A 26820-nucleotide genomic window follows, 5' to 3' on the forward strand; every position below is an offset into this window, starting at 1 on the left:
AACTAGAGGATAGGATTGGGGATGTGATCTACATAAAGACACGTAAAATGTTTGATGAAACAGATACACTGACTGGACATTACACAATGATATGTGTATCAAAACATCACATAGTAGCCAATTAATATGTATAATTTTATATGTCAGTTACACATTTTTTAAAAAGTAAAACAATTTACTGAATAAATAATGTATATTTTAAAATACCCAAGGGGGTATGGAAGTGGACTAGCTAAACTAAGATTTCAAGAATAAAACTATATGTGAGATCACTAGAAAAAAGCTGGGAGGCATGGGGGAATTTGCTTACTTGGACACTCATCATCAGACCTACTTTAGGCGAGAAGATAACTACCATTACATATGCCATTATTTATCTGTGCTAGCTTGTTCGTGTCACAAGCTTTATATGGCTGTTCGTGTTGCCTCCACTGGAACATGTGAGAGGAATGTATTCTGAAGGGAAGAATATTGTCTTTTTCTGACATTTGCCATAACATTCCAGGTTTGAACCTGATAGGACCTCAATAAATATATATTAAGTAATTGCTCATTTAATGAGTGTTTGCATAGGATGACTTAGAATGCCAGTTCTTGTCATACATGACACATTGATGGCATTGTTTCCCAAAATTTGTGTGAAATTCTTCTGTTTCGGGCGGTTTTATGGACCATTTCCTAGTTATTTGAATATAAAAATACAAAAACATATATCAAGTGCTTTAAAACCATCTTGTTGGGCTTCCTGCGAGTGCTTATCCTCAGACTCGAAGGAGGGAAGTATCAGAGGTATTGGAGAGTCTCCTCTGCTCTTGATGCCTCTTCTAGACGCGTCAGCTCGCCGACCACTGAGAGGGAGGCCTCCAGGATCCTAGAGCGGCTCGGCAGCTGCCGGGGGCGGGAGTCTGCGGAAGTCGCCCGCTCTAGGCCGCCGGCTGCCTGCAGTTGTTCGGTGGGTTTCGTGTAGTCGCGGTGCTGCCGGTGAGTTTCCTCGTGACTTTGGCCTAGGTTTTGTGGGAGCCCCGAGGTGAGCAGTCTTGGAGGAAGGGAGAAAGCGCGTTCTAAGCAGGTCGCCTCAGCTCCGCTATTTCCCTCCCTTCCCAGCCCCCTCCTTTCCGCCTGCTCTCTCGCACTCCGACCCTTGCTCTCTCCCTCTTGTTCCCTGCTGCCCTTTCTCCTCCCGCTTCCTCCATCCCTTCCTTTCTCTCGCTGCGCCTGGCTGAACCGACTTCCCTGAGAGCCCGCGACCTGCGGCGAGAGCGTCTCCAGGCCGGCGTCCAGGGTCCAGTGCCCCCGGGCCTTGGATGAGCCTCGAGGACCGGAAGGCTCTGCTGCAGACAGGGCTGACTTTCTGGGGGCAGGGTGGAAGACTACAACCGTATTTTCTCTTAGCCCTGTGGCCCCAGCTCTCTGCGAGCTTTGGGGGGGGGGGCATGGAGTGGGGTGGGATGTTGCGCGATTGGGGTTAGACTTGTTGTCAGCATTATATGAAGTTCTAGGTTGGAGGGTGGGTGACCACAGAGGCGAAGTGCCATTCTCAAGAGTGCAAAATGTCAGCTGATCGCTGTTGAGCCAGTTTGTTGAATGGAAAAAGGCAGAGAGGGATAATTAGTGTAATTTTGAGTTTGGAGCAAAAGTTTTAACCAGTTAGGTAGCAACATTGGGGTTCGTTGCTAGAGGCTCAGAGAGTGTCAGCCATCGGCTATGTTCTTCACACCTTAATCTGAGCTTTGAAGATGGGATGGGCTGATGGGACCCTTTTGCCTTTAGAGACGGGAAGGATGTACTTTGTCACACTTGCAGAGGTGACGGAACAGCCCTGTTGCTAAGATACAGAGTATCATAGCGACAGCAGCTGCTTGCAATAATAATGGCATTGCAAGGGGCAGAGCTTCCGCTGTCCGCTGTGTCTCTTCCAGCTCCAGCAGTGTGGACTTCTGTGGGTGGTAAAACATACCTGTCAATGATACTGTCGTTTTTCCAAATTTCTGATTGAGCTTCTGTTCCTTTTTTCTTATCTAATTCTGTATTCCATCTATATCTGTGATTCTTCAATTTCTGCCTTATTTTCCAATTTAGTTAAGTATGAAGTCTTTCGAGGTAGAAATTCTGTTATTTTTATATCCCAGATTCTGTTTTAGATACCTTTATAGAGGATACTTTTTTAAAAAAGATGTATTTATCTTATTTGAAAGGCAAAGTTACAGAGGCAAAGAGAGAAAGAGGTCTTCCATCCTCTGGTTCACTCCCCAAATGGCCACAATGGCCAGGGCTTAGCTTCTCTGGAGCCAGGAGCTTCTTCTGTGTTTCCCACGTCGGTGCAGGGGGCTTAAGCACTTGGGCCATCTTCTACTTCTTTCCCAGGCCATAGCAGAGAGCTGGATCAGAAGTGGAGCAGCTGGGACTCGAACCAGTGCCCATATAGGATGCTGGCACTGCAAGCGGTGGCTTTAACCCCTATGCCTCAATGCGGACCCGGAGGCTACATTTAAATAGCCATTTGGGTCAGGTATTCATTCCAGTAGCTCTGTGATGTATCATGGTACAGGCTGAATGAAAACATTTGATGTGGCTGCCATATGATTGGTGTGTGCTGGGATTACCAAACATGTTGGAGAGCCCTCGCTAAGTCTGCATCACAATACATTACTTTAGCAGCTGGGAGTAACGTCCATTTAAAAAGTCTATTTATTATTTCAGGAATCAAGGCCAGAGGTGTGAATAAGGTGTCAGCTCTAAAGGGAAGATTTTCCAAGGATGCATCCGTACCACAAGGTTCATGGCATGTATAATGAGGATACTTTACAGATACCTGAGTGTGGAAAAGTCTCTGAGTATGAGGATCAGTTAGAGAAGCCGGAGGGCAGCCCCACAGAAGAAAAACAGTATAGATGCAGTGAGTGTGGAAAGAAATTTGCCCAGAGCTCGGGCCTCCTTCGACATCGGAGAATCCACACTGGCGAGAAGCCCTACGAGTGTGATCACTGTGGAAAGGCCTTCAGTGTGCGCTCAACCCTCACTGTGCATGAACGAATCCACACTGGGGAGAAGCCCTACACTTGTAACAAGTGTAAGAAGGCCTTTAGTGTGAGAGCACACCTGATTATACACCAGAGAATCCACAATGGAGAGAAACCCTATGAATGTAATGAATGTGGCAGAGCATTTAGTGTGAGCTCAGACCTGATTAAACACCAGAGAATCCATACTGGGGAGAAGCCGTACACGTGTCATGACTGTGGGAAGGCTTTCAGCGTCAGCTCAGCGCTCATCAAGCACCAGAGAATCCACACAGGAGAGAAGCCGTATGAGTGTAAGGAGTGTGGGAAGGCCTTCTATGTGAACTCAGCCCTGATTAATCACCAGCGGATCCACTCTGGAGAAAAGCCCTATGAGTGTGGGGAGTGTAGCAAAGCATTCAGCCAGATCTCAACCCTAATTCATCATCAGAGAGTTCATACTGGAGAGAAACCGTATGAGTGTAACGAGTGTGGGAAAGCTTTTCGTGGAAGCTCTAATCTCACTAAACATCAGAAAATACACGCCAAAGGAAAATATCAGTGACTTATGTGGTGAGGATATTCCCCAGGCCTCTTATTGCATCAGATTTTAGTATAAAAGAAGAGGATGGTGACAGTTTAAATGTATCGGTACTTTGTCTCTAGGAATGTTGATGTGAAAAGTCACTGAAAAGTGACTTAGACTAAGGCCCTGAAATCACATCTACTTCTCAGAATGAAGTTTTACAACTCATAAGGTAAGGACATTTAAAAATTACATACCGGGGCAGTTAAGATGCTGGTTGGACTCCCACATCCTGTATTGGAGTGTCTGTTCCTGGTCCTGTCTCTGCTTCCAATTCTAGATTACTGCTGATGGGCACCCTTGAAGGTACAAATATTTGGATCCCTGGCACCCATGTTGGAGATCTGGATTGGCTTCTTGGCTTTGACCTGGCCCAGCCCTGGCTGTTGAGGGTTTGGGGAGTTAACCAAGCAGATGGAAGATCCCCCTCTGTCTGCTGTCTGTCTCCACCTCTCCATCTTTTAAATAAAATGGAAATGAAAGAAAATTATATCATAGTGTAGTTTGTATTGGTTTAGTCAGAGAAAACAACTAATTTAAGCATTGTTTTTATATTTCTTATATGCAGACTTTTTATTGGTATTTTGCTGCTTCCAGTTTTATAGATGAAACATAAATTTTGAAGTTGGAAGCAATGGTGATTGGTTAGATAGGGAGCACATATCGTCATTGAATCTAGAAGTACAATGCGTGATCTTTCTTTGCCTTTGATGTAGCACTATGCGTTTAGCCATGATTAACAGAATTAGTGCCCTTTGGCGGAAGATACATGATCTCTGATACAAGAATACAGGATAAGAATCCTAATAGATAATTCTTCAAGATTGTTCTTGCTTAGTTAGCAGTTTCCCAGGCTTTTTGACTTATGGGTTAATAAATAAGCCTCTGAACTTGACTGAGGTTCATGAACAACAACAACAAAACCAGAAAATCTTCCAAGAAACTGCAGGTGTCTCTGACTTCTGACCCTTGCGTTCAGTGTTTCTCCTTTGTAGTGGAATATGCAAAGACTCAGAATATGACGCTCCTGGGAGCTGTGCCTGAGTGGGCGTTGACATTGATTTTAGAATGACTTTCAAGGGTTTATTTAAGTGACAAAGTGATACTTGAAAACCTACCTTTCTCTCTGTCTCTCTCTCTCACTGTCCACTCTGCCTGTCAAAAAAAAAAAAGTGATACTTGAAACCTATTATTAGCCAGGAGAGCCTAGATTTAAGAGATGATAGAAAGTTAATGAGTTAAGTTTGGAAAAAATGTTTTTACTACATCTGTGGGAATTCCTGTAGAGCTGTGCCCTGGACCCGGGACCATAGCCTAAATTATAGCCTTACTTCTTAACCCTAATCCTCAACCCCTATATCTGCAGATGAAATTCAAGAGAGTTGGCCGGCGCCGTGGCTCACTAGGCTAATCCTCCCCCTTGCGGCGGCAGCACACCGGATTCTAGTCCCGGTCGGGGTGCCGGATTCTGTCCTGGTTGCCCCTCTTCCAGGCCAGCTTTCTGCTGTGGCCTGGGAGTGCAGTGGAGGATGGCCCAAGTGCTTGGGCCCTGCACCCCATGGGAGACCAGGAGAAGCACCTGGCTCCTGCCATCGGATCAGCGTGGCGGCCATTGGAGGGTGAACCAACGGCAAAGGAAGACCTTTCTTTCTTTCTCTCTCTCACTGTCCACTCTGTCAAAAAAAAAATTTTTTTCAAGAGAGAAATCTGGGCTTTCAGATTACTTTGAAAATAATTTTTCTGTTTTAACTATGATTTTTCACACCTTGGTAACAGACTTGAAATTCTTTTGATCCCTGAAACTTAACTTGTTTTAAGATGAACACCAAATGGATAGAAATCGCAGATTGCTGTGGTCCACATTATGAATAGAACATTGCCTGGGAAGGTAAAAATGTGTACATTTCTCAGAACGGGACTTTTACTGCAAAGGGATGCACGATTTCCCTCAGGTTTTCTGTCCTCACTTCAAGCAGATCAGCTGTAACACACTGGGCTCCATGACCCCTGAGATAACTTGTGGCCAATAGGCAGTGAAGTCACGGCATTTTAAAAAGTGTCTTATGAAGACCGTGGGATTAGGGTAGTACCCACCACCCTCCCCAGGAAGTGAGGGTTGAAGGCAGGGAAGGTTATGTTTCTGGAGTTCAATTTGGGGAAGTAAAACCTCATGGAGTGGCGCATGTTTGAAGAAGCAAAGCATACACTTACAGGCAGAAACCCTCCATGAAGCACCAGGCAATTTTCTTGGCTAGGTTGAAAGTGTGAATTACTTTGCAGTGCTTCTTTCTGCCTTTGGCGACTGAGGGAGACTTTGATTTTCTCCTTGATCTTCCCTGTCACCTCATTTCTACACTGTTATCTGTGGGGAGCAAACCGGACTAGACTGAGTTACTGGAATTAAGACTTATTCTATGCATCTGCTCTCCCACAATATGGCGCTGGGAGAGAAGTAAACAGCTTCCGCACAGCTGCCTCCAGTTCAACCAATAAACTGTAGGACTTGCTACTGATTGGAGGAGAGCAGCGTACTCTGCGTGTGGGCAGCCGAGTTGGGATTGGCGGAGGAGGACTATAAAGGAGGAGAGAGACGGCATGCACGGGGAACGTCTAAGGGGAACATCTAGCTGAAGGAACACCTGTGCAGCCCCCGAGAAGAGCCGGCCGGCAGTGTGCCGCTCCCCTGCGGAAGTGGGGAATGTGGCCAGGGGGAACTGCCCTTCCACGGAGGTGGAAGGGATAGTAGCCAACCCGGGAAGAACCAGCAGCAAACTCGGGGAGGGCCGAGCAGACAAAAGAACAGCGCAGGGTCCTGTGTCGTTCCTCCACGAAGAGGGGGAGCGACAGATAGTAGCCAACCCGGGAAGAACCAGCAGCAAACCCGGGGAGGGCCGAGCAGGCGAAAGAACAGCGCAGGGTCCTGTGTCGTTCCTCCACGAGGAGGGGGAGCGACATAATGGTGCCGTGACTCGGATATGAAGCCTAGGCAGGGTCTTGTGTCATTCCTCCACGAAGAGGGGGAGCGACATAATGGTGCCGTGACTCGGATTAGGAAACCTAGGACGGATAGGAGACCTAGGAGAGAAGAAATGGGAAGAAGTGGAAAATACCGGAGAGAGAGACTAGCAAAGAGCCTAGGTGCCGGAAGAAGCTATTGAAAGCCTAGGCATAGACTCGGATATGGACTGTGGGAAAGAAGTTAGGATTGAAAGCGAAAGTGAAAGCTTTCATAGACTCGGATGCGGACTATGGCGGGGAAGCTAGGAGATTGAAAGCGAAAGTGAAACCTGGAGGAGGCTTGGACTCGGATACGGACTGTGGGAAAGAAGTTAGGATTTAAAGTGAAAGCAAGAAGAAACTTAGACTCAGATACGGACTACAGGTTGAAAGTGAAAGTGAAACCTATAAGAAACTTAGACTTGGATACGGACTGTGGGGAGAGGCCAGGAGAAATGAGGGAGGAATATTGTTGGAAGAAAACTTAGGGAAACATACCGGGTAGAGAAAAGTGTTAGGGAAATTGAAGCTGCGGGGGGCAGGCCGAGGCTGAAACGAAAGCCACTTTGGGATTCTCAAGTTAGCCCGGGAATAGGGGGCGAAAAGTTGAAACCAGAAGCTGAAACGTAAGCCTGGTTGGGATCCGTCTGATTAGCCCGGGGAGCAAAGGACGGGAAGCCAAACCGTGGGGCGGAGACGTAAGCTGGGTTGAATTCGCCAGGCTAGCCCGGGGAACTTAGATTGAATGCTAGTGGCGGACACGTAAGCTACGCTGTGTGACTCGTGGAGGCTGCCGCGCGCAGAGAGAGCGTGCGGGGCACAAGTAGATAGGGAACGGGGCTGGCGCGAGGCCGTGGTGCAGACGCGAAGGGCGTGGAGACCGCGGAGCGCGCGAAGCCAAGCCGCGCAAAGCCGGGAAGCAGCGCAGATGAGAGAGACGCGGGCTGAAGCGGCTCAGCCGGAAAGCCGCCGAGAAATAGCCTCGGGGCGGAGCCTGCCGGCAGGGCGAGGTGCCGGGAAGCTGCAGGGATAAGAGAAATAGAAATTTAGAAGTAAAGTGAGAGAAATAGGAATGCTGGAAGATAGAAGTAAAATGGGAGAAATAGGAATGCCCGGAGATAGAGAAATAGAGAAATAGAAAGGCCTCCCCTCAACATGGCAATGAGAAAGCTTGGATTCGGTCTGCCTGATTGAGGCGATGAGCACCTGCGGGCGGCTAGCAGCTTATGCGCCGCAGGTCACCGAAGACAGGCACAAATTAACATCAGTAAGGCCTCCCCACAATACAACAATTAGGAGGCTTGGATTCGGTCTGCCTGATTAAGGCGGTAAGCACCAGCAAGAAGCTCGACCAGAGTATGAGCTGCAGGTCACCGAAGATAGGCACGAACCAACACTAATAAGTCTCCCCCACAATACGGCAATGAGAAAGCTTGGAGTCGGTCTGCCTGATTAAGGCGGTAAGCGCCAGCAGGCGGCTCGACCAGAGTGTGAGCCGCAGGTCACCGAACACAGGCACGCATCAGCGCCTAAAAACCTCCTCACAACATGGTGAAGAGAGGACCCGGATTCGGTTTGCCTGATTGATAGGACTTGTAAGAACCTGTGGCAACTCTAGCAAGTAGAGCAGAGTGTGTGCCGCGGGACACCGAAGACAGGCGCGTATCAACGCCAAAAATAAAAAGAAAGGGGGATCTGTGGGGAGCAAACCGGACTAGACTGAGTTACTGGAATTAAGACTTATTCTATGCATCTGCTCTCCCACAATATGGCGCTGGGAGAGAGGTAAACAGCTTCCGCACAGCTGCCTCCAGTTCAACCAATAAACTGTAGGACTTGCTACTGATTGGAGGAGAGCAGCGTACTCTGCGTGTGGGCAGCCGAGTTGGGATTGGCGGAGGAGGACTATAAAGGAGGAGAGAGACGGCATGCACGGGGAACGTCTAAGGGGAACATCTAGCTGAAGGAACACCTGTGCAGCCCCCGAGAAGAGCCGGCCGGCAGTGTGCCGCTCCCCTGCGGAAGTGGGGAATGTGGCCAGGGGGAACTGCCCTTCCACGGAGGTGGAAGGGATAGTAGCCAACCCGGGAAGAACCAGCAGCAAACTCGGGGAGGGCCGAGCAGACAAAAGAACAGCGCAGGGTCCTGTGTCGTTCCTCCACGAAGAGGGGGAGCGACAGATAGTAGCCAACCCGGGAAGAACCAGCAGCAAACCCGGGGAGGGCCGAGCAGGCGAAAGAACAGCGCAGGGTCCTGTGTCGTTCCTCCACGAAGAGGGGGAGCGACAGTTATCTTTAAGGTTTGTTTGTCTTATTAACCCTAGCTATCTTGGTTTGTCTAGGATGGAGGTTTGTGGGCAGAGTCTTCAAGGGAAGAATGTCCTTCTGGGATCACCACTGCAGCGTTACCACATCCCACCCCAAACCAACACAGCTGTAAATATTCACCAGTGAGTGCTTCTGAAGAATTTAGTGTTAGAGGGCCAGGACACATGTATATAAATGGCTAGTCCTTTGGAGCTCAGTTTAAGATATTTATTTTAAGGTATTAATTTGGTTTTGGTTGGGTCTTGTTTAAATGAAGAAAGCACCCTACTCACAGGGGCCTTAGAGTTTATTTGGGAATGGGGAGAAAAGAGTCAATAGAAACTGTAATTTCAGTGAGGAAGCCACTAGTGGCTCTATAGAGCATGTTGCATGAAACTCATGAAACTGCTGAAAAGGTTTTGGAGAGAATGAAATCTTGGAGAAAACGATGACTTCTTCAACCACATGGGAAAGAAGAGAGAAGGAAGGCACAGCAGGAGGAGCATATGGGAAGCACACCCATGTGAGGGAAGAGAAGGACGTTTTCAGTGGCTGACCGTAGAATACATACACCCGAGAATATTTTGTCATGACACCAAGAAATTGCTTTTTATGCTAAGTGTGAAACATTCTTTAGGCCAGTGTTTTCCAAACACTTTGTGCAGTAAGAAATGCAGTTTACATTGTAACTCAGTGTACCATTTTTGGAAGAGGCATTTTGCTCTTTTACATGTCTTCCTGGATGGCCAGTACTACAAGCACATGGTAGCTCTTTTAGTCTGGCTACTTCTTAGCCTTGTTTATGCAGTTGGTAACCTTGAGAGATGAGACAACATCTCTTGAACAGTATAGATTAAATTACTGCTTGCTTTTTGGTCATTTGGTGTTTTTTGAATAGTTCCTAACTGAATTTTTATACATACTGTAGGAATTATTTACATATTCTGAACATGAGCCCTTTTCACAAGAAATGTAAATACCACCTCCAACTCTGTAGCTAGTGTTTTTATTCCCTTTCTGTGTCCTTTGATGGACATCAACTTTTGATTTTAAGAGAGTCCAGTTTATCAATCTTTTCCTTTTATTGAACCATGTACATCATGTACCCTTTTGTATCTGGCTTATTTCTTTCAACACTAAGTGAAATTGATCCATGCTGTGAGATGTAGTTAGTTCTCCCATGAAATTTCTAACTCACTGAAGCATTTTGGTTAAGAGAGTATGTTTAGGATTTTGCTTTGATAATCTTGCTTTACATGAAATTAAAAGTGTTATGAAGCTTCCCTCTAATTTCAGATACTTTAAGCAAGCATTAGACAAATATTGGCTTGAGGTTTACAGCTGAATTCTCTAATAAGGTTTTGTGGTCACATGTTCTGTGTAGCCACCTCGGATCCCTTTAATAATGATTTAGGGGATAGACACATGAGCAGGTCCCCTTTACTCTTGCTCATACTTCAGGCCAACATGCTCCAGTATGAACAATAGTGGTAGTTGAATTTCTTGTAAAGACAGTTTATTCCTCAGGGGAAAATCTTTGGATCCTTACCACAGTTAGGGTGCTTAGTTGGGATTATAAAGTTCACTATTAAAAACTATGAAAGAGACTACTCTAGAAGATGTTTAAAATAAGTTTTACTTGGTAGTTTCCCAATTCATTGAAATGTCTTAGATTGAGCTCTATTGATGTCTGATTTCTAAACAAATACACTTTCATTCTGTTATCCACTTCCAATTCTTCCTTTCTTCAATGTCCCATAGACCACATTATTTCTTTCTTAGGACAGTTACCTTCTATTTTGCTTTGTATTTGTCTCCATTGTCCTGCTCATTGGATAATGAGTTCTTTGCAAGGATTATGTGTGACTCCTTATGGATTCTCTGCAGCCTCTAGTGCAGTGAGAGGACTTGAGATTCTACAAGTCAGCTTGGGCTAATCAGGATCAGTTGGCTTTTTATTAGATAATTACCAACCTCCTACATTTCTGTGGCTTATAATAACAAAGTCTGGCTTTTATTTATATTGTCTGTCAATTGTGGGTCAGTTGCAGCTCTACAAAGCATTCTCTGCATTCTAGGATCTAGACCACAGAAATAGTCCTACCTTATGGATGTGCTGTTCTTATTGCAATAGAAAAACAATGGTAGGTCCTTGTGATGGCTTTTTAGGCATCTATCATGTCCACTTATATTTTGTTAGCCAAAACAAGTCAAGAAGCTAAGTTTGCTATTTATATAGTGGGCAGAAATAATTTTTACAACAAAATTCACAAAGTATTCCCACTATGATAGACAATATTCATGGCATGCTTTCTATGCTAGGACTTTTTTTTTTTTTTTAATTCCTGAAGCTCAAGGATATGTTTCGGGCTGGCCTGCAGCCTCAGCTTCTGTTTGCTGGTGTTTTCTTTTCTTTCTTTCTTTATTTTTCTTTTTTAAAGATTTTATTTGTTTATTTAAAAGGTAGAGTTACAGTCAGAGAGAGAGAGATCGTCCATCACTGGTTCACAACCCAAATGGTCACAACAGCCAGAGCTGAGCTGAAGCCAGGAGCCAGGAGCTTCTTCCAGGTCTCCCACATGGGTGCAGGGGCCCAAGCACTTGGGCCGTCTTCTACTACTTTCCCAGGCCATAGTAGAGAGCTGGATCAGAAGAGGAGCAGCAGGGACATGAATGGCACTCATATGGGATGCCAGCGCTGCAGGTGGATGCCTAAGCTACTGTGCCACAGTGCTGGCCCCTATGCTGTGACTTTTTATGAATATCTTTTATGTAGTTTTCTCAATGAAAAACAATGTTATAAGATAGATACTATTTCTCATTTACAGTGGAAAAAACCTTGGGAACAGAAATATTAAATAACTTTCCTAAGATCACAAAGCTTGGAAATGGTAGTGTCAGGAACTAAAAAGCTAAAAGTCAGGTTGGTAACCTGTTCTTTTAACCACTATGCTGTATTATGAGAGTTTTAATGGGAAGGTTATGTTCATGGGCTTTAAGAGCCAACATGGGGGGATCAGCATTGTGGTGTAGCAGATTAAGCTGCTGCTGTCAATGTTAGCATCCCAGTGGGTGCTGATTCATGTCCTGGCTGCTCCACTCCCAGTCCAGCTCTCTGCTAATATGCCTGGGAAAGCAGCAAAAGATGGACCTGTGCTTGGGCCCCTACACCCATGTGGGAGACTCAGTTGAAGCTCTTGGCTCTTGGCTTCCTTGCAGCCATTTGGGGGAGAGAACTTGCAGATGGAAGAGCTCTCACTCTTTCTCTCAAACAAACAAACAAACAAATAAATGAAAAGTTACACAGAGAGAGGGAGAAACAGAATGGGAAAGATCTTCTGTCTGCTGGTTCACTCTCCAAACGGCTACAACAGCTGGGGCTGGGCCATGCCAAAACCAGGAGCCTAGAACTCCATCTGGGTCTCCCACATGGGTGCACATGCTCAAGGATTTGGGCCATTTTCTGCTTCTTCCCCAGGTACATTAGCAGGGAGCTAGATCGAAATCGGAGCAACCGGCCAGTGCCGTGGCTCACTAGGCGAATCCTCCGCCTTGCGGCGCCGGCACACCAGGTTCTAGTCCCGGTCGGGGCGCCGGATTCTGTCCCGGTTGCCCCTCTTCCAGGCCAGCTCTCTGCTGTGGCCAGGGAGTACAGTGGAGGATGGCCCAAGTCCTTGGGCCCTGCACCCCATGGGAGACCAGGATAAGTACCTGGCTCCTACCATCGGATCAGCACGGTGCGCCGGCCGCAGCGCGCCAGCCGCGGTGGCCATTGGAGAGTGAACCAACGGCAAAAGGAAGACCTTTCTCTCTATATCTTTCTCTCTCACTGTCCACTCTGCCTGTCAAAAATAAAATAAAAATAAAAAATAAGTGGAGCAACCTAGACTCGAATTGGTGCCCATGTGGGATACTGGCATTGTAAGCAGCAGCTTAACCTGCTATGCCGCAATGCCAGTCCAAACAAATCAGTCTTTAAAAAAACAAAAAAACAATGTATTGTACTAGTAAAACTCTTAAGGTTCGATTCAAGGGTACTTGATTTCAGTTTGTCTTTTTCTGTAAATAACTGTAATACCAAGGCTAATGCTAATTTTCAATTTTAAATCCAGGAGATGACCAGATATTCTCTGGTATCACTTCTAACTTCTTCTTTTTTTTTTTTTTTTTTTAAAGATTTATTTATTTATTTGAAAGTCAGAGTTACACAGAGAGAGGAGAGGCAGAGAGAGAGAGAGAGAGGTCTTCCATCTGCTGGTTCACTCCCCAATTGGCTGCCAACAGCTGTAGCTGTGCCAATCCAAAGCCAGGAGCTTCTTCCAGTTCCCCACAGGGGTGCAGGGGTCCAAGGACTTGGGCCATCTTCCACTGCTTTCCCAGGCCATAGCAGAGAGCTGGATCAGAAGAGGAGCAGCCAGGTTTTGAACCAGCGCCCATATGGGATGTTAGTACTGCGGGCCAGGGCGTTAACCCGCTGTACCACAGCACTGGCCCCTTTATTCCAACTTTGAGATTTTATAATGTCTCCAAGTAAATAGTAGGATGTCTTGTGTATATAATGACCTCTTATTTCATCTGCTGCTTTCTATGTTATTATGTTTACAAGAGACCTTGAATAATTATTGAGTCTCTTTCCTATTTTCTTCCTTGTATTTTACTTTTGTATTACTTTAATGATAATTAGCCACCATTAATCGAGATCTACCATGTTAGTTGTACTTTATATAGCTCTTTAGGTAAATTATTTCCTTTCAAAATATAAGACTATATTAAGGAAAGCTGAAAATATGTAACACTTTAAATTTCCATTTTGAGAATTTTTTAAAAAGAAAGAATAGGAAAATAGACCCAAAGAAAGCAGAAAGAAGAAAACATGAAGATACTTTAGGATGTCCATGGAAAGTGGGATTAAAGAGATGTTTATTTTGGTGCAAAATTTTTGAAATCTGTGTATACAGTGGGTATTCATGAAAAATGTATATCATGAAAATATCATGCATAAATTTTAAAACTTTCTTACACCAAAATAAACTTATCAATTATGTATTCTTACTTAGGTCTTTTGTATTAAAGAGCTGTTTCTCTCTGTGGGTTACTGGCTATGTTACCTTTGAATCCCTCTCACTAGTTCTAGGAGAAGGATGCTAATTGTATGATCAACTTGTGTTTTCAGATGGTGACTCCTGGCCTTAAATAAGAAGCCCATTTGAAAGCAGAGTTTTCCAGAAGAATTCCAACGCAGGATGATGCCCAAGAGTCTAGATGGGAACATTCCGCAGGGGATCCACACTGGAAGAGTCCATGGGTTTCTGATTAGTTTACACAAGTGAGTGAGTGAGAGAGAGAGGGATTAGGAAGCCCCTTTAAAAAGCACAACCAACCCTACCTCACACTAAGTCAAGTACTGCTGATAAAGGGACCTGAGCCATCTGGAGGGATTTTCTCTGAAATTCAGTCTCTCAAAATGTTCTGAGAATTGGAAACCTCTATTCAGGTTGTTCACAATTCTCAACCTCAGTGACTGCACTAAAAGAAGTAGACTTTCATTGCAAAGTGAGTAGAAAAGTTGTTGTTCTGAAAATACCTCTTCCTAATCAAGCAAACCCCTGCTTAAATACTGCTGTGACCAAACTGAACGAAACCCAGTGAGTGTTCTCAGTCTTGATGTTCCTTCACTGCAAACCCAAGTCCCAGTAAACAACAAGGAGGTCATCTGGAGGGGAGTTTTGTCAGAGTAGAGACTATGGCAAAACTCAGGTCCTGCAGTGATCTTGTCAGCCATCACGAACCCTTCTGTCTGTCTTCAGTGTAGGAGGCCTTGGAGTGAGCTCAAGTCTCATTAAACTTAAGCAAGGTCATTTTGCACAGGAGTCTTAAATATAAGAGACTGCTGTAGAGATTTCCTACCCAACATCAGAGGACACACAACAGAAATGAAACTCAGTAAATACATCATATAGGTGTAGCAAAGGACTTTTTCACATTAAGCATCACCAGTAAAAAGAAAAAGCATATGTTCACTTAAAAAAATAAGCTTTCTTTATTTGAAAGGCAGAGTACAAGGGTAAAGGAGAGATAGAGATCTTCCACTGGTTCACTCCCCAGATGACTGAAATGACCAGGGCTTTAACTGGCTGAAACCAGGAGCCAGGAGCCAGGAGCTTCTTCCAGGTCTCCCACACAGGTGCAGGGGCCCAAGGACTTGGGCCATCCTCCATTGCTCTCCCAGGTCACAGCAGAGAGCTGGATCAGAAGTGGAGCAGCTGGGACTCAAACCAGCGCCCACATGGGATGCTGGCGCTTCAGGCCAGGGCTTTAACCCACTGCGCCACAGCACCATCTCCCATGGATAGTCTTATAAGTAAGCTACAGATAAATCTATTTTATAATTCACTTATTTACAAACACACCCTGGTTTTACACAAAAGTGGGATGTCCAAAAGACTATCAGCAAAATGATTTTATTTGAAATTACACAATACTGTCAAATAATTGCATAATAGTTTGATAATAAAATCTCAATGCCTCCCTGGTACTCACTGATTAAAGTTTAACCTTGCTGTGGAAAGGACGGCCCCTCCAATGTACTTTTCAGACTTGCCTTTTACCAATCCTGACAGAGTTGGTGTGACTCTTTTTATCTCTCTAACGTGTTACCATGTCCACATGATAACAGGTCATCTAGCTGAGGGTGACTGTTCCTCTCTTGTGAACTACAGCCCTCAGTTTACCAGTCATAGGCACTGCCCTATTTGTGTAAAAATCTTAGCAACCTTATACAAAAAGCCTAAGCCCAAGAACAGATGCACACGTGCATATACATACATGCACATACATGTATGGGTAGAGGCTTTATCCCTTTTATGCTATGCTATTATAGCATAGTAGGCACTCAAAAGCATTTTTCCGCTACTTTTCTTTTAAGACTTTCAGACTCAGAACAGAAAGGAGACAGAGTAGTCTTGTTAATATCAGTGAGTTGTATTTGTATAATGCTTTCTAGCTTGTAAAAAGTTTTCACATGCATCTCTTTATGTACTGTCAGAAACTGCAGCAAAGAAAAAGCAGAGTAACCATTTCCTAATGAGTTTTAGTGTTTAAGACCAAGCTATTAGCAAATATTTAGGAAAAGTAAAGATTAAAGGAGAGAAAAGGAAATGGTGAACTTTACAGAGATAACGAAAATAAGATTAGTTTAAAAGAATTTGAAAAGGCTAGAAAAGATTGAGTAGAGAAACTACAGAACTTTGGAAAGGAGATTTTAAATTAGGTTGAACTGAATAGGGGAATTAATAAAAGTAGAGGACTACAATTTGGCAAGTCCGTAATGAGAGTGAGAATCCAGAACAGGTAGTCTGAAATGCACAACACCACTAAGCTGGTGATAGAATAAAACAAGTTAGCCGGCGCCATGGCTCAATAGGCTAATCCTCCACCTTGCGGCGCCGGTACACCGGGTTCTAGTCCCGGTCGGGGCGCCGGATTCTGTCCCGGTTGCCCCTCTTCCAGGCCAGCTCTCTGCTATGGCCAGGGAGTGCAGTGGAGGATGGCCCAGGTGCTTGGGCCCTGCACCCCATGGGAGACCAGGAAAAGCACCTGGCTCCTGGCTCCTGCCATCGGATCAGCGCGGTGCGCCGGCTGCAGCAGCGGCCATTGGAGGGTGAACCAACGGCAAAGGAAGACCTTTCTCTCTCTGTCTCTCTCTCTCACTGTCCACTCTGCCTGTCAAAAATTAAAAAAAAAAAAAAACAAAAAAAACAAAAAAAAAAAACAAGGATTTCTTTAGAGCAAATTCATTCATGACACAATCTGGCAACACGAGAAACATGATATATACTCAAGCACCAGGGAAGAAGATATCAGTCTTAGAAGAGTACAAGTCAAAGCAGTGGATGGATATCACAAAATTCTTATTTCTTATGATTAACTCTCACAATTGTATCTTCTTTTTTTAAAAAAAGATTTATTTATTTACTTGAATGAGTTACACAGAGAGGGGAGAGAGAGAGAAGTCTTCCGTCCACTGGTTCACTCCCCAATTGGCCGCAACAGTCAGAGCTGTGCCAATCTGAAGCCAGGAGCTTCTTCCAGGTATCCCACATGGTTGCAGGGGCCCAAGGACTATGGGCCATCCTCTACTGCTTTCCCAGGCCACAGCAGAGAGCTGGATCAGAAGTGGAGCAGCCAGGACTTGAGCCGACGCCCACATGGGATGCTGGCACTGCAGGTGGCAGCTTTACCTGCTACACCACAGCGCTGGCCCCAATATCTTAGTAATTCATCAGGCCCAAGATAAGCAAAAGGTGAGAAACAAAATGTAAAGCATTACAGAAATAACATTAAAATTCATAATGTCTGATCTGACTTAAAAACTGATTACCATTTACCTGAATGTGAAAGGTTTTCCCTTAATAAATAGCAAAAGTAATGTGAACTTAGAGAGTTGACATTGACTGAAGTCTGGAGTTTGAGCAAGTCTAACAATGGTTTAATGATAGGGATGCTGTGTAAGGCATTTGTATTATAAATGCTGTCCTAGTGAAGAAATATGTTTTCCCCACCTCTGGAAATTCTGTGTACTTGGCACACACACACACACACACTAGATTGAGCCAGAATCTAGAACCCCAAACAAAAATACAAATGACCTTAGGAATTCTTCAGAAATCTAGACAAAGATTTTTCTGAGCTCTGCAGGTCATTTACTGAAACATTGAGTAAATGTTTAATAGCACCTATATGCAAGGCACAATGAGGAGCAAAATACTTTTGAAGGATTCATTATAGGCAAAAAGAATGGTAAGAGCAGCAGACTCCCACACCAGAGCTATCCACTGAGGAGACACAAATATTGGCTGAGGGCACTTAGCTACTCTGGAAGGCAATTTAAGTTCAGTGAGTAATAAAAAACTGTTTCAGGCGCTTCCTCTTCCAGACAATACTCCATGGCTTCCTTATCAAATGAGTATTTTCCCAATCATGTTGCAGGGAACAGAAGATACTGCATCTCAGCCCCCATATATATATATTTTTAAAGTTTTATTTATTTGAAAGAGTTACAGAGAGGCAAAGGCAGAGAGAGAGAGGGGTCTTCCATCTGGTTCACCCCCCAGATGGCTGCAATGGCAGGGGCCCAAGCACTTGGGCCATCTTCCACTGCTTTCCCAGGCCATAGCAGAGAGCTGGATTGGAAGTGGAGTAGCCGGGACTCAAACCGGGCACCCATATGGGATGCTGGCACTGCAGGTGGTGGGCTCACCTGCTACGCCACGGTGCCGGCCCCATCAGCCCATATTTTCTAACACATAATGGTGTGTGGTGGTAAATAAAGCCCCAGACCACACTTTGTAGTCAGGATGGACTGGGCCCCAGCGTGGCCTCAGCTCCATGAGGAATGAGCACCTACTGTGTCACGCACAGCATGGATCACTGCGATGGAATTCTCTTCCCTACATGGCTTCGCTGATGTTGAACAAGGTATGAGGTTCGGGTGAAGCCTTTTCCACACATGTCACACTGATAGGGCTTCTCACCAGTGTGGATTTTTTGATGTTCAAGGAGGCTTCTATTCCATGTAAAACTTCTTTCACACTCACTGCATTTGTAAGACACAGGAGTTTCAACATTTTCCCACTGGCCTTCCACCCGACTCTGGCATTCCCAGGCCTCCCCATGCTCAGGTTTCTGATTGCTTTTATCACCATGGATCCTCTGATGTCTTAGGAGATGGGAATTCCGCCTAAAAGCTTTGCCGCACAGGTTGCACTGGTATGGCTTCTCCCCTGTGTGAATTTTATGATGTTCAAGAAGGCTGCAGCTTTGGCTGAAGGTTTTCCCACAATCCTCACACTCGTAGGGCTTCTCCCCAGTGTGGGTTCTCTGGTGCTTGATAAGGTTTGAACTGTGACTGAAGACCTTGCCGCATTCCTCACACTCATATGGCTTCTCCCCAGTATGGACCCTCTGGTGAATAATGAGGGCAGAGCTCCCAATGAAGGTCTTCCCACAGTCTTCACATTCGTAGGGTTTCTCTCCAGTGTGGATTCTCCTGTGCTTAGTCAGGCCTGAACTCTGAGCAAAACTCTTCCCACATTCAAGGCAAATGTGCTGCCTCCTCCCTGAGGCATTTCTCGGCTTTCTCTGCAGCCTGCCCTCCAGCTCACCAGCTTGTGCACCTGTGGTAATCTGGGCAGTGTCACCACCCAGGTGCCCTGGTGTCTGGCCGGGCTCCTGTTCTGCATGTGGCTCGGCTGGAGGCAAGTCCCTGACCTTGGTCTGTGTGTCAGCACCTGGAACAACAATGCCCACCGTTAGTTCTGCACTGCCATGGAGGAAAGCGCTGTGATGAGTTATGGGGCAAGCATGACAGAGGTCTACACACAGGTCAAGGATAAGGCTTTAAGTGCACAATCACGATGAGTATAAAGTGGGGAACAGGGGTCCCAGGGAGATCTGAAATGGAAATGGGGACATCAGAAGAAGGGCACAAAGTGGAAATGGCTAGAGTAAAAGAAAAGAGGTGAGATTAAAGGGCTGTGCCGGGGATACAGTGGGGGAGTCTCAGCTCTAAGGATAGTAAGACAGCACCGTACACCTAGTATTAGATACTAAAAATCTGAGCAGCAGATGATAGAGCATGAATTCTGTAAGAGACTGTGAGAGTGGGGACTCAGAAATAGGCAGTGATCAATGGTACAGGCTGTCATCTTGGCTCGTATTCTTGGCAAAGGCAGGATCTCCAAACAGAACCAGCACTGGCACTGGGAGTTATGAGCTTCCAACAAGCTATGTGACCTCAGACAAGTCAGGCAATCTTCCATGCCTCTGCTCCTTCAACTCTTTAAGGTCAGGGTATGTAGCTAATTCCTGAGATCTCTTTCATCTCTCACACTGCCTGGCTCTTTTCCTGTGGTGGTCTGTCAGGCTTTCTCCTGAACATCATTGTCCACTTAGAGGGCACATAGGATAAGCCAGGCCCATTCTAAGGGCTGTCCCTACTTCATGTCACTTAAACTGACCAAGGCCCTGCAGAGTGGAGAAGAAACAGGGATCAGAATGGTTTAGGAACAAGTTACACAACTAGTCAGCAACAGGGGTTCAGAAATGGCAGTACTGAATCCACACTTACTCCAGTTTCTAACAGTCCAATGGGTTTTAATGCACAACAAAAACCGAGATGCCTTCAGAGAGATCACTACCCAGCAGCCTTACCCGGGGGAAGTAGGCTGTCACAGTTCTCCTGGATTTCATCTCTGCAGAGGTGCATCTGAGATGAATTTAGCTGTTTCCACCCAGGGGAGGCAGTCTGGGCCACATCTTCCATTTTCAGAAACCCCTAGAACAGTAAGTAATGGCATCTGGTTCTTTTTGCCCATAATCATTACCAAAATGGGGTACAGGCAGAGAATGAATATACCTTTTAAAGGGGCTCTTTAAAAAAGAGCCAACTTAACCATATCTCAATAACATCTTTATCACAAAACGAAAGAAATGCTACATACATTAGGAGAAATACTTTCACAGAAACATCTAAACAGAAAGTGAACAGTGTCATTGTGGCAAAACCATTTAAACCCTTCAAAAAAGATTTGGAGTGTGCTTTGACAAAATGGGTGTGGGGCTCATTTACATGAATGATTTTTAAAATACAATGACGTGTAAGTCTGAGATGAGGGGGAAAAATATTACAGAGCCTCTAACACTGAGATCTTTAAGCAGAATATGAAAGACTGAGTAAGATATTAAAATCTAGGTTAAATAAAGATGGTTCAGATTGTAGCATGAATAATTTTTGACTAGAAATACACATTTTATTTATCCTTTCAAGTGTAAGTTCTTTAAGGGCAGAGGCCAGGTCTTTGTATCACTCACCAATAGCACAGTGCATTGTACTCTAACAAACAAATCCACCATCACAACAAAACCTTCAATTTGCATTTGCTGGATTTCCCTCACTGAAAAATAAAATGTCACTGATAAAGGGGCTGACCTAAAAGAAGGGGTGGGAAAGATCTGAGAAGCACAGAGAGCCCTTACTGCAGAAAACAGGGAAATCGAAGTGGGTACCAAATTGAAGGCAGAAAATGATAAGCAACTTAGGGATAGATGAGAAAGCTCAAATCCTACATTTCTAGCATAGGCACGAAGCAGAACTGGGGAAGGGGGAATCTAACAGGAATCCTAACAGCAGTGAAGGGTATAGGCTGTGGGCTGTTGGGGGTGGGGAAAAAGGCAGACTCCGGCTCACCTGGGACTCTGGAGTGAGCCTGGCGCCTACCACCTTGTCTTCTCCGCAGCTTCCTCCCTGGGCAAGCTCAGGAACCTGGAGAACTAAGAAGGAAAGAAGCTCTGCATGAGATCTACCCTAGAATGCAGCCTCCCTGTTTTGTGGGATCCAAGTTTCAAAAACTGGGTTAGTAAATTTTGCCATGAAATTTATGGAGTTGTGTTCCTTTCCAAAATGCCTGATCCCTACCATCTCCAGTCCTAGGGCCTAAGGAGTCCTGGCAGGTACGGAAAACCCATGGGCAGAATCCTTGGTAGGAATGGTGAAATAAAAGCAACATAGAAACAAAGCTTTTCGTTTTCAGATATTTCAGTCCGAAATTTGCTGGAAGATGGGGACTAAAGAGGGATGTTGTGGGTTTTGGGTTTTTGTTGGCCTTATGTGGCTGTTGTTGTGTTTAGTTAGAATGTCTACAGTACCTGTTAGGGTGCTTTTGTGTTTGGAAAGACTAAAAGGGGTCCAGTGAAGTTGGGCTCATAAAGGAAGAAGTTGGAGTCTGTTTTTATAGAACTTGCTCAGATCCAAGAAAGAAGTAGAGGGGAACTGCATATTTCTCTATCAGAAGTAAACTCTGCAAGGGGTGAAAATAAGCTGATTTAGGCAGGGTCTTGGTTGGAAAAGGAAGACTGTGTTGGATAGCATGTCCAAAAGTTGCACGTTTCAGGAATCTGCCCAAATGTTCACTGCAGATGTAGAACAAGGACTGTAGTTGACTGATGTTCACCCTCTTCTAGTTTCAGATTCTTTATTTATAGCAGCCCTATTTTTTCTGGAATATTCTGGCTGAGTTTACAAATCCTGCCTTATTTTCTTCGTAGTACTTACTAATATCTGTAATTCTTTCTTTATTTAAAAAAAAAAACTTGAGAGGCAGAGTTTTGTTGAAGGAGTTGGGGGGAGACAAAGAGATCTTCCATCCACTGGTTCACTATCCAAATGGCCACAACAGCCAGGGCTTGGCCAGGCTGAAGCCAGGAGCCTGGAACTCCAACCAGGTATTCCACGTGGATGCAGAGGCCCAAGTACTAGCACCATCTTCTGCTGCTTTCCCAGGTGCATTAGCAGGGAGCTGGATTGGAAGTAGAGCAGCCAGGACTTGAACCAGCACACATATGGGATGCTGGCATTGCATGTGGGGGTTTAACTCACTGCACCATAAAGCAGGTCCCTATAATTCTATTACAAATTTATTTGTATCCTCCCTACCAGAATGTAAGCTCAATTGGAGAAAGAATTCTTACAGCTGGCTCTATCCCTAGTGCTGACAACACTGGCTACTACAGAGGAGGCCTCCATCAATTTATATTAAATGAGTGGAAACCACTGTGCTGTTAAAAACAATTCTTTTCAGATACCAATTTCAATAAGTCTTATTTACTATGTCCATCTTTTGGGAGAAGAGTTTTTTTCCACTACTGTTTGAAATTTCTGTTTTAGTCTTGAGTACAGTCAATCAGTGATGAACACACAAAGTAACTGTTAATGGATATGTCTTTTCAGGGATGCCTCAATGGAACTGGATGAAGTCTGCAGAATTCAAACAGTCCAGAAGATAACACTCACCTCTGTTTTGTGAGGGCTGGGGTTCCAGAGATTCATGTTTGAGCAGGAACTTTATCTGCTGGAACTGGCTGCTTTGTAACCCCTGAGCTGGTGTCAACAGGACCATCTTGCAACAGAGTGGTTCTTGCCCCTGGTCACCAGCTGGGACCTAGAAGTCATTCATTTATTTTTATTTATTCAACAAACACTTCTGTCATGCTTTCTTTGTGCAATGCTTTGTATTTTCCAGGCACTACTGCTAAAATTTTATGAATATTAACTCATTCAATACAGACAACACACATGTCAGTTACTAGATTTTTGTGATGGGCAAACTAGGGTAGAGGTTAGGCTGCTTGCACAAGTCACCCAGCTAAAAAGTGGCAATGCTAGGATGACAGCTCAGGAGGAGGACTCCCCAGCCCATGCTCTTAACCATTAGTCTACACTCCCTCATCACATACAGTTGTGCTTCTATGACAACTGTTTGGAAATTGCTGATAAATTCTCACAGAATACTAATATCTTCTCTGAAAAAATGAGAATAATAATTTCTAGCCTAAGGTTTGTTGGGACCAGTGAGGTCACAGTATGTGAAGTCTGTCCAGTACATGACATGTCTTCATTTTCTTCCCAGGACATTTATAGTTAAATTATACTTTTCAAGATATTTCTCCACGTGTACAGCTAAGAATTTCTCATGTCCTATACAAAGATCAAAGCTACGAGATTTGACATGACTGTTCACTGTCTCAGGGCTCAGGTGCAATAGTGCCAAGTCAAGAATCTTGGACTCCAGGCCACTGGTTGGAAGTCTTGGGCCAATGACCTCTGAGGGAAAGTGCAAAGGACACAGGAAGATGCCAGGGAGACTGCCTCATTAAATAGGAGAGGAGATGGAGGTTCCAAATGGACCCAGCTTCTCCCTGAGGTTTGTAACCAATGGCCCATGGACTCCTTCCCAAGTGGTCCATGAATCTGATAGGAAAAAACCATTATTTTTCCTTTGATTATGAATGAAAGCAGAAAACCAGTGTGGCATAAGCAGTGCCCAGGACTCTGGCACCAATAGGAACCACAGGTGTTTTCACATCACATTACAGCCAGGCACATACGGTCAATGTCACTCACACGCACTGCCACTTTGAAATCACCAGGCATTGGCCCTGTCCCTAGGTTTTATTTAGTGCTCTAAGTAAAAAGCACATGTATCATTTTATGACAAACGTAGTACTTTAACCCCCAGAATTCCAATAGCATTCAGTTCTTTTGGAACCCTCTGAATCTTCCTTTGTACTTAAAAACATTCCTCTGAGAAAGGGGAGGGCCTTCACCTACTGCCAGGGAGGTTCACAGCACAAAAGGAGACGGGGAGAGTAACGCCCTCCACTGGATCTGGAGGTTTCTGGAAGACACAGACCGCAGCGCTCAGATACTAAACCTGCTCTTTCTACCTGCGGCGGCGGCTCCTCCAGCTGCCTCTCCAAATACTCCAACAGCGCCACGACCTCCTCCCCGCTCTCTGGGCGCTGCTTGCGCACCCAGCGCTGCAGGTCCCCGGGCAGGATGGTCAGGAACTGCTCCAGCACCAGCAGCTCCAGGATCTGCTCCTTGCTGTGCAGGTCGGGCCGCAGCCACTGTCGGCAGAGCTCCCGGAGCCGGCTCAGCGCCTCGCGGGGACCCGCGGCTTCTGGGTACCGAAAGCCTCGAAAGCGCTGGCGGGATCGTTCGGGGCCCGGAGCGGGGCTGCCAGGTGCGCTCGCCGCCGCCGCCGCCGCCACCGCGAACGCTTCCTCCTTTTCTACCTTCACAGTCAGGAGCCCTGTCTGGTCCTCGGCAGACTGGGCGTCCGAGCCTGCGTTTTCTCTCGGATTGTTAGCCATCCTGAGCCCAGAGACTACTAAGGGCCTCACTCTAGCTGCGAGCTGTGTATCTTCAGAGGAGTCCTCAATCGCCGCTAGCCAGGAGAGCTGCAGGTGGCCCCCTGCTGTCATGCCAAGGGTCCAGGACACCCCGGACGCGCAGCGCTGAGCGTGCTTTGGCAGCGTCCTCCTTTGCACCTCACCCTGAACCCCACAATAAATAATTTCAAAGGAAGTCCTCAGGGAGAACAAGAATGTTCTCTAGGAGGAGAAGTTGAGGCTGGGGCGCAGGAAGCCTCGGTGGGAACCAAGGCCACTTCCTGGGCTCTCTAGGAACTTGCTCTCTGTGGTTTCCTCTGAATTAACCCCTTAGCGATCCTGTCCTTACTTCCGCTCCAAGGAAGGGTAGTCAGGGGAAGAAAGGATGACAGGCCCTGGATCCTAAGAAATACGCATGGCTCTTTAAATCCTGGAAGGATTGTCTATGCATCGCTCCCCCACCCCCCCAACACACAACACACACACACACACACACACACACACACACACGCATGCTTTCTGTTGCAAAGCTTGACTAACCCAAAGGCAAACACTGACCCTAAAATTCATCCAGAAAGCAGGATTTCCACAGAGCCCTGAGAACTTCGGCAGGAGGACCATCAGTTTCTCTCCTAAACATCAAACTAGTGGAACCCATCACCAGCCACGTGCTGAGGGAGGGCGGTGACTGCTCCCTTCTCCCTCCTGCATGGGCTGTTTTCATTCCTCCTCTTCTAGGCCGAACTAACTGAAAGAAAGCCCTGTCCACCAGCTTCTCTGGTTCTCACCTCCCCTAAACCTGAATACATTATAGGCACTAAACTGCCAAAGTAGCCATTCTGTTACTTTAACCATTTATCTGGCAAAAGTAGAGCGAGATCCCTTCCTGCCCCGAAGTGTCCACCTTCCATGACCTCCTATCAGACAGCTAAGCTCACACTGCTCTCCACTTGGAGAAACTCCCTAGGATCCAGCCTCAGAGACGCCAGTCTCTCCTTTCTGTCTCTTCCCCAGAGCCTTGCACCATCATTGAATGCACACTCAAGTCAGCTTGCTTGAGTAGCCCCGGCTTCACCACTTATTCTAACTGGATGATTTCGGCAAGCGACTTATTCTAACTGGATGATTTTGGCAAGCAACCTATTCTTCCATGCCTGACTTTCTCAATCTGTACATGAAGATGGCAGTAGTAAATAGTGATGTCATGGGCATTAGAAGAGATTTGATCCTGTTGTGAACATTATTATGTAACGTGTGGCATGTGACAAGATGGGCCTATCCTAAAATAGAAGGATATACAAAGGATGACAAGGAAGAGAGAGAATTTAAGAAACAGAAATCCCAAAGGCATTGCAAAATAAAACTGCAAAATATTGTTTTTCTTGATGAACTGCCATAAGAGGTACAGCCTCTACCATAATGTATTGTTAGCAAAATAAGCAAACCTGGATTAAATTAAGTTTATGACTCCTATAACTTTTGTATAGGAGCAAGTTAAATTATCAGTAAATTATCAGTTTTCATATTCATTACACATCCACACATGCAGGTGCAAGGTTGACTGCTGCCTTTGGTTCATGTCTATTCAGACTCATTAATCTGTAACAGTCCCTTTCTCCCCTGAAATTTTTTTTAAATGACATTGATTTGTTTAAGAATCTGAGTCTCCTGTCCTAGAGTGCCCCATAGTCTAGATTAGTCTGATTGCTTTAAACTATCATTTAATTCCTACTCATTGGAGTCATCAGAGAGCTTTTAGAACAGATATCTTGGCTGCAAGCATCAGGAGCCAGATCCTGATATGGAACTCAGGTACTCTGATGTGGGACACTGGTTTCAACTGCTACTCTAAACATGCTTCCCAACTCTTTTTTTTTTTTTTAACCAATCCATTCCTCAAAGTGGTTGTGCAGTTGGTGATCTTGAAGCTCAGATAACAGTTCTCCTGGCACAATTAGCAAGTTTCCTTAACCATTTGCTATTAAAGCTGCAGATTCCTTTAAGCCAGGCTTCCCTGGATGCGACACAAGCACACTGTGCAGCTATCATACACGTTTCCTTGCTCCTCAAAAGGCCTGGTTGTCTTGTCTCTGTACACATATCCTGCTACAGTAGAAGCATGGTTTATGGCATCGCATCAATCCTTATCCATGTCAACCAATTTGGTCCTAGTCAATTTCATTTTCCCACCGTATTGTTTAAA

The 26820-nt window shown here is 45.4% G+C and overlaps 2 protein-coding genes across 16 annotated transcripts; one reads left to right on the top strand and one right to left on the bottom strand.

The window, feature by feature from the left end:
- Window positions 1-850: 850 nt before the first annotated feature.
- LOC100341617 (uncharacterized) lies at window positions 851-23025 on the top strand. Of its 13 annotated transcripts, none has more exons than XM_070074359.2 (6): window positions 851-981; window positions 2701-3757; window positions 8924-9031; window positions 14062-14214; window positions 21185-21300; window positions 22675-22936. In XM_070074359.2, the coding sequence occupies exon 2, from the start codon at window positions 2758-2760 to the stop codon at window positions 3562-3564; it is 807 nt and encodes a 268-aa protein (XP_069930460.1). In that variant the 5' UTR covers window positions 851-981; window positions 2701-2757; the 3' UTR covers window positions 3565-3757; window positions 8924-9031; window positions 14062-14214; window positions 21185-21300; window positions 22675-22936. The 13 variants fall into 13 exon arrangements, with proteins under 13 accessions (XP_069930460.1, XP_069930466.1, XP_089190538.1 ...); XM_070074365.2 differs by lacking the exon at window positions 8924-9031 and having other exon boundaries at window positions 2701-3572; window positions 3666-3757; XM_089334412.1 differs by lacking the exon at window positions 8924-9031 and having other exon boundaries at window positions 22675-23025.
- Window positions 17909-24893, bottom strand: LOC100347828 (zinc finger protein with KRAB and SCAN domains 4). Of its 3 annotated transcripts, none has more exons than XM_008262441.5 (5): window positions 24171-24893; window positions 22738-22885; window positions 21136-21218; window positions 20100-20223; window positions 17909-19177 (listed from the first exon to the last, which is right to left on the bottom strand). In XM_008262441.5, the coding sequence occupies exons 1-5, from the start codon at window positions 24708-24710 to the stop codon at window positions 18315-18317; spliced, it is 1758 nt and encodes a 585-aa protein (XP_008260663.1). In that variant the 5' UTR covers window positions 24711-24893; the 3' UTR covers window positions 17909-18314. The 3 variants fall into 3 exon arrangements, with proteins under 3 accessions (XP_008260663.1, XP_069930447.1, XP_089190525.1); XM_070074346.2 differs by having other exon boundaries at window positions 24630-24856; XM_089334399.1 differs by lacking the exon at window positions 20100-20223.
- Window positions 24894-26820: the final 1927 nt, after the last annotated feature.

This window comes from Oryctolagus cuniculus, chromosome 5 (assembly GCF_051225735.1).
Source record: "Oryctolagus cuniculus isolate XC-2025 breed Fujian yellow rabbit chromosome 5, ASM5122573v1, whole genome shotgun sequence".
In the NCBI taxonomy this organism is placed as follows: Eukaryota; Metazoa; Chordata; class Mammalia; order Lagomorpha; family Leporidae; genus Oryctolagus; species Oryctolagus cuniculus.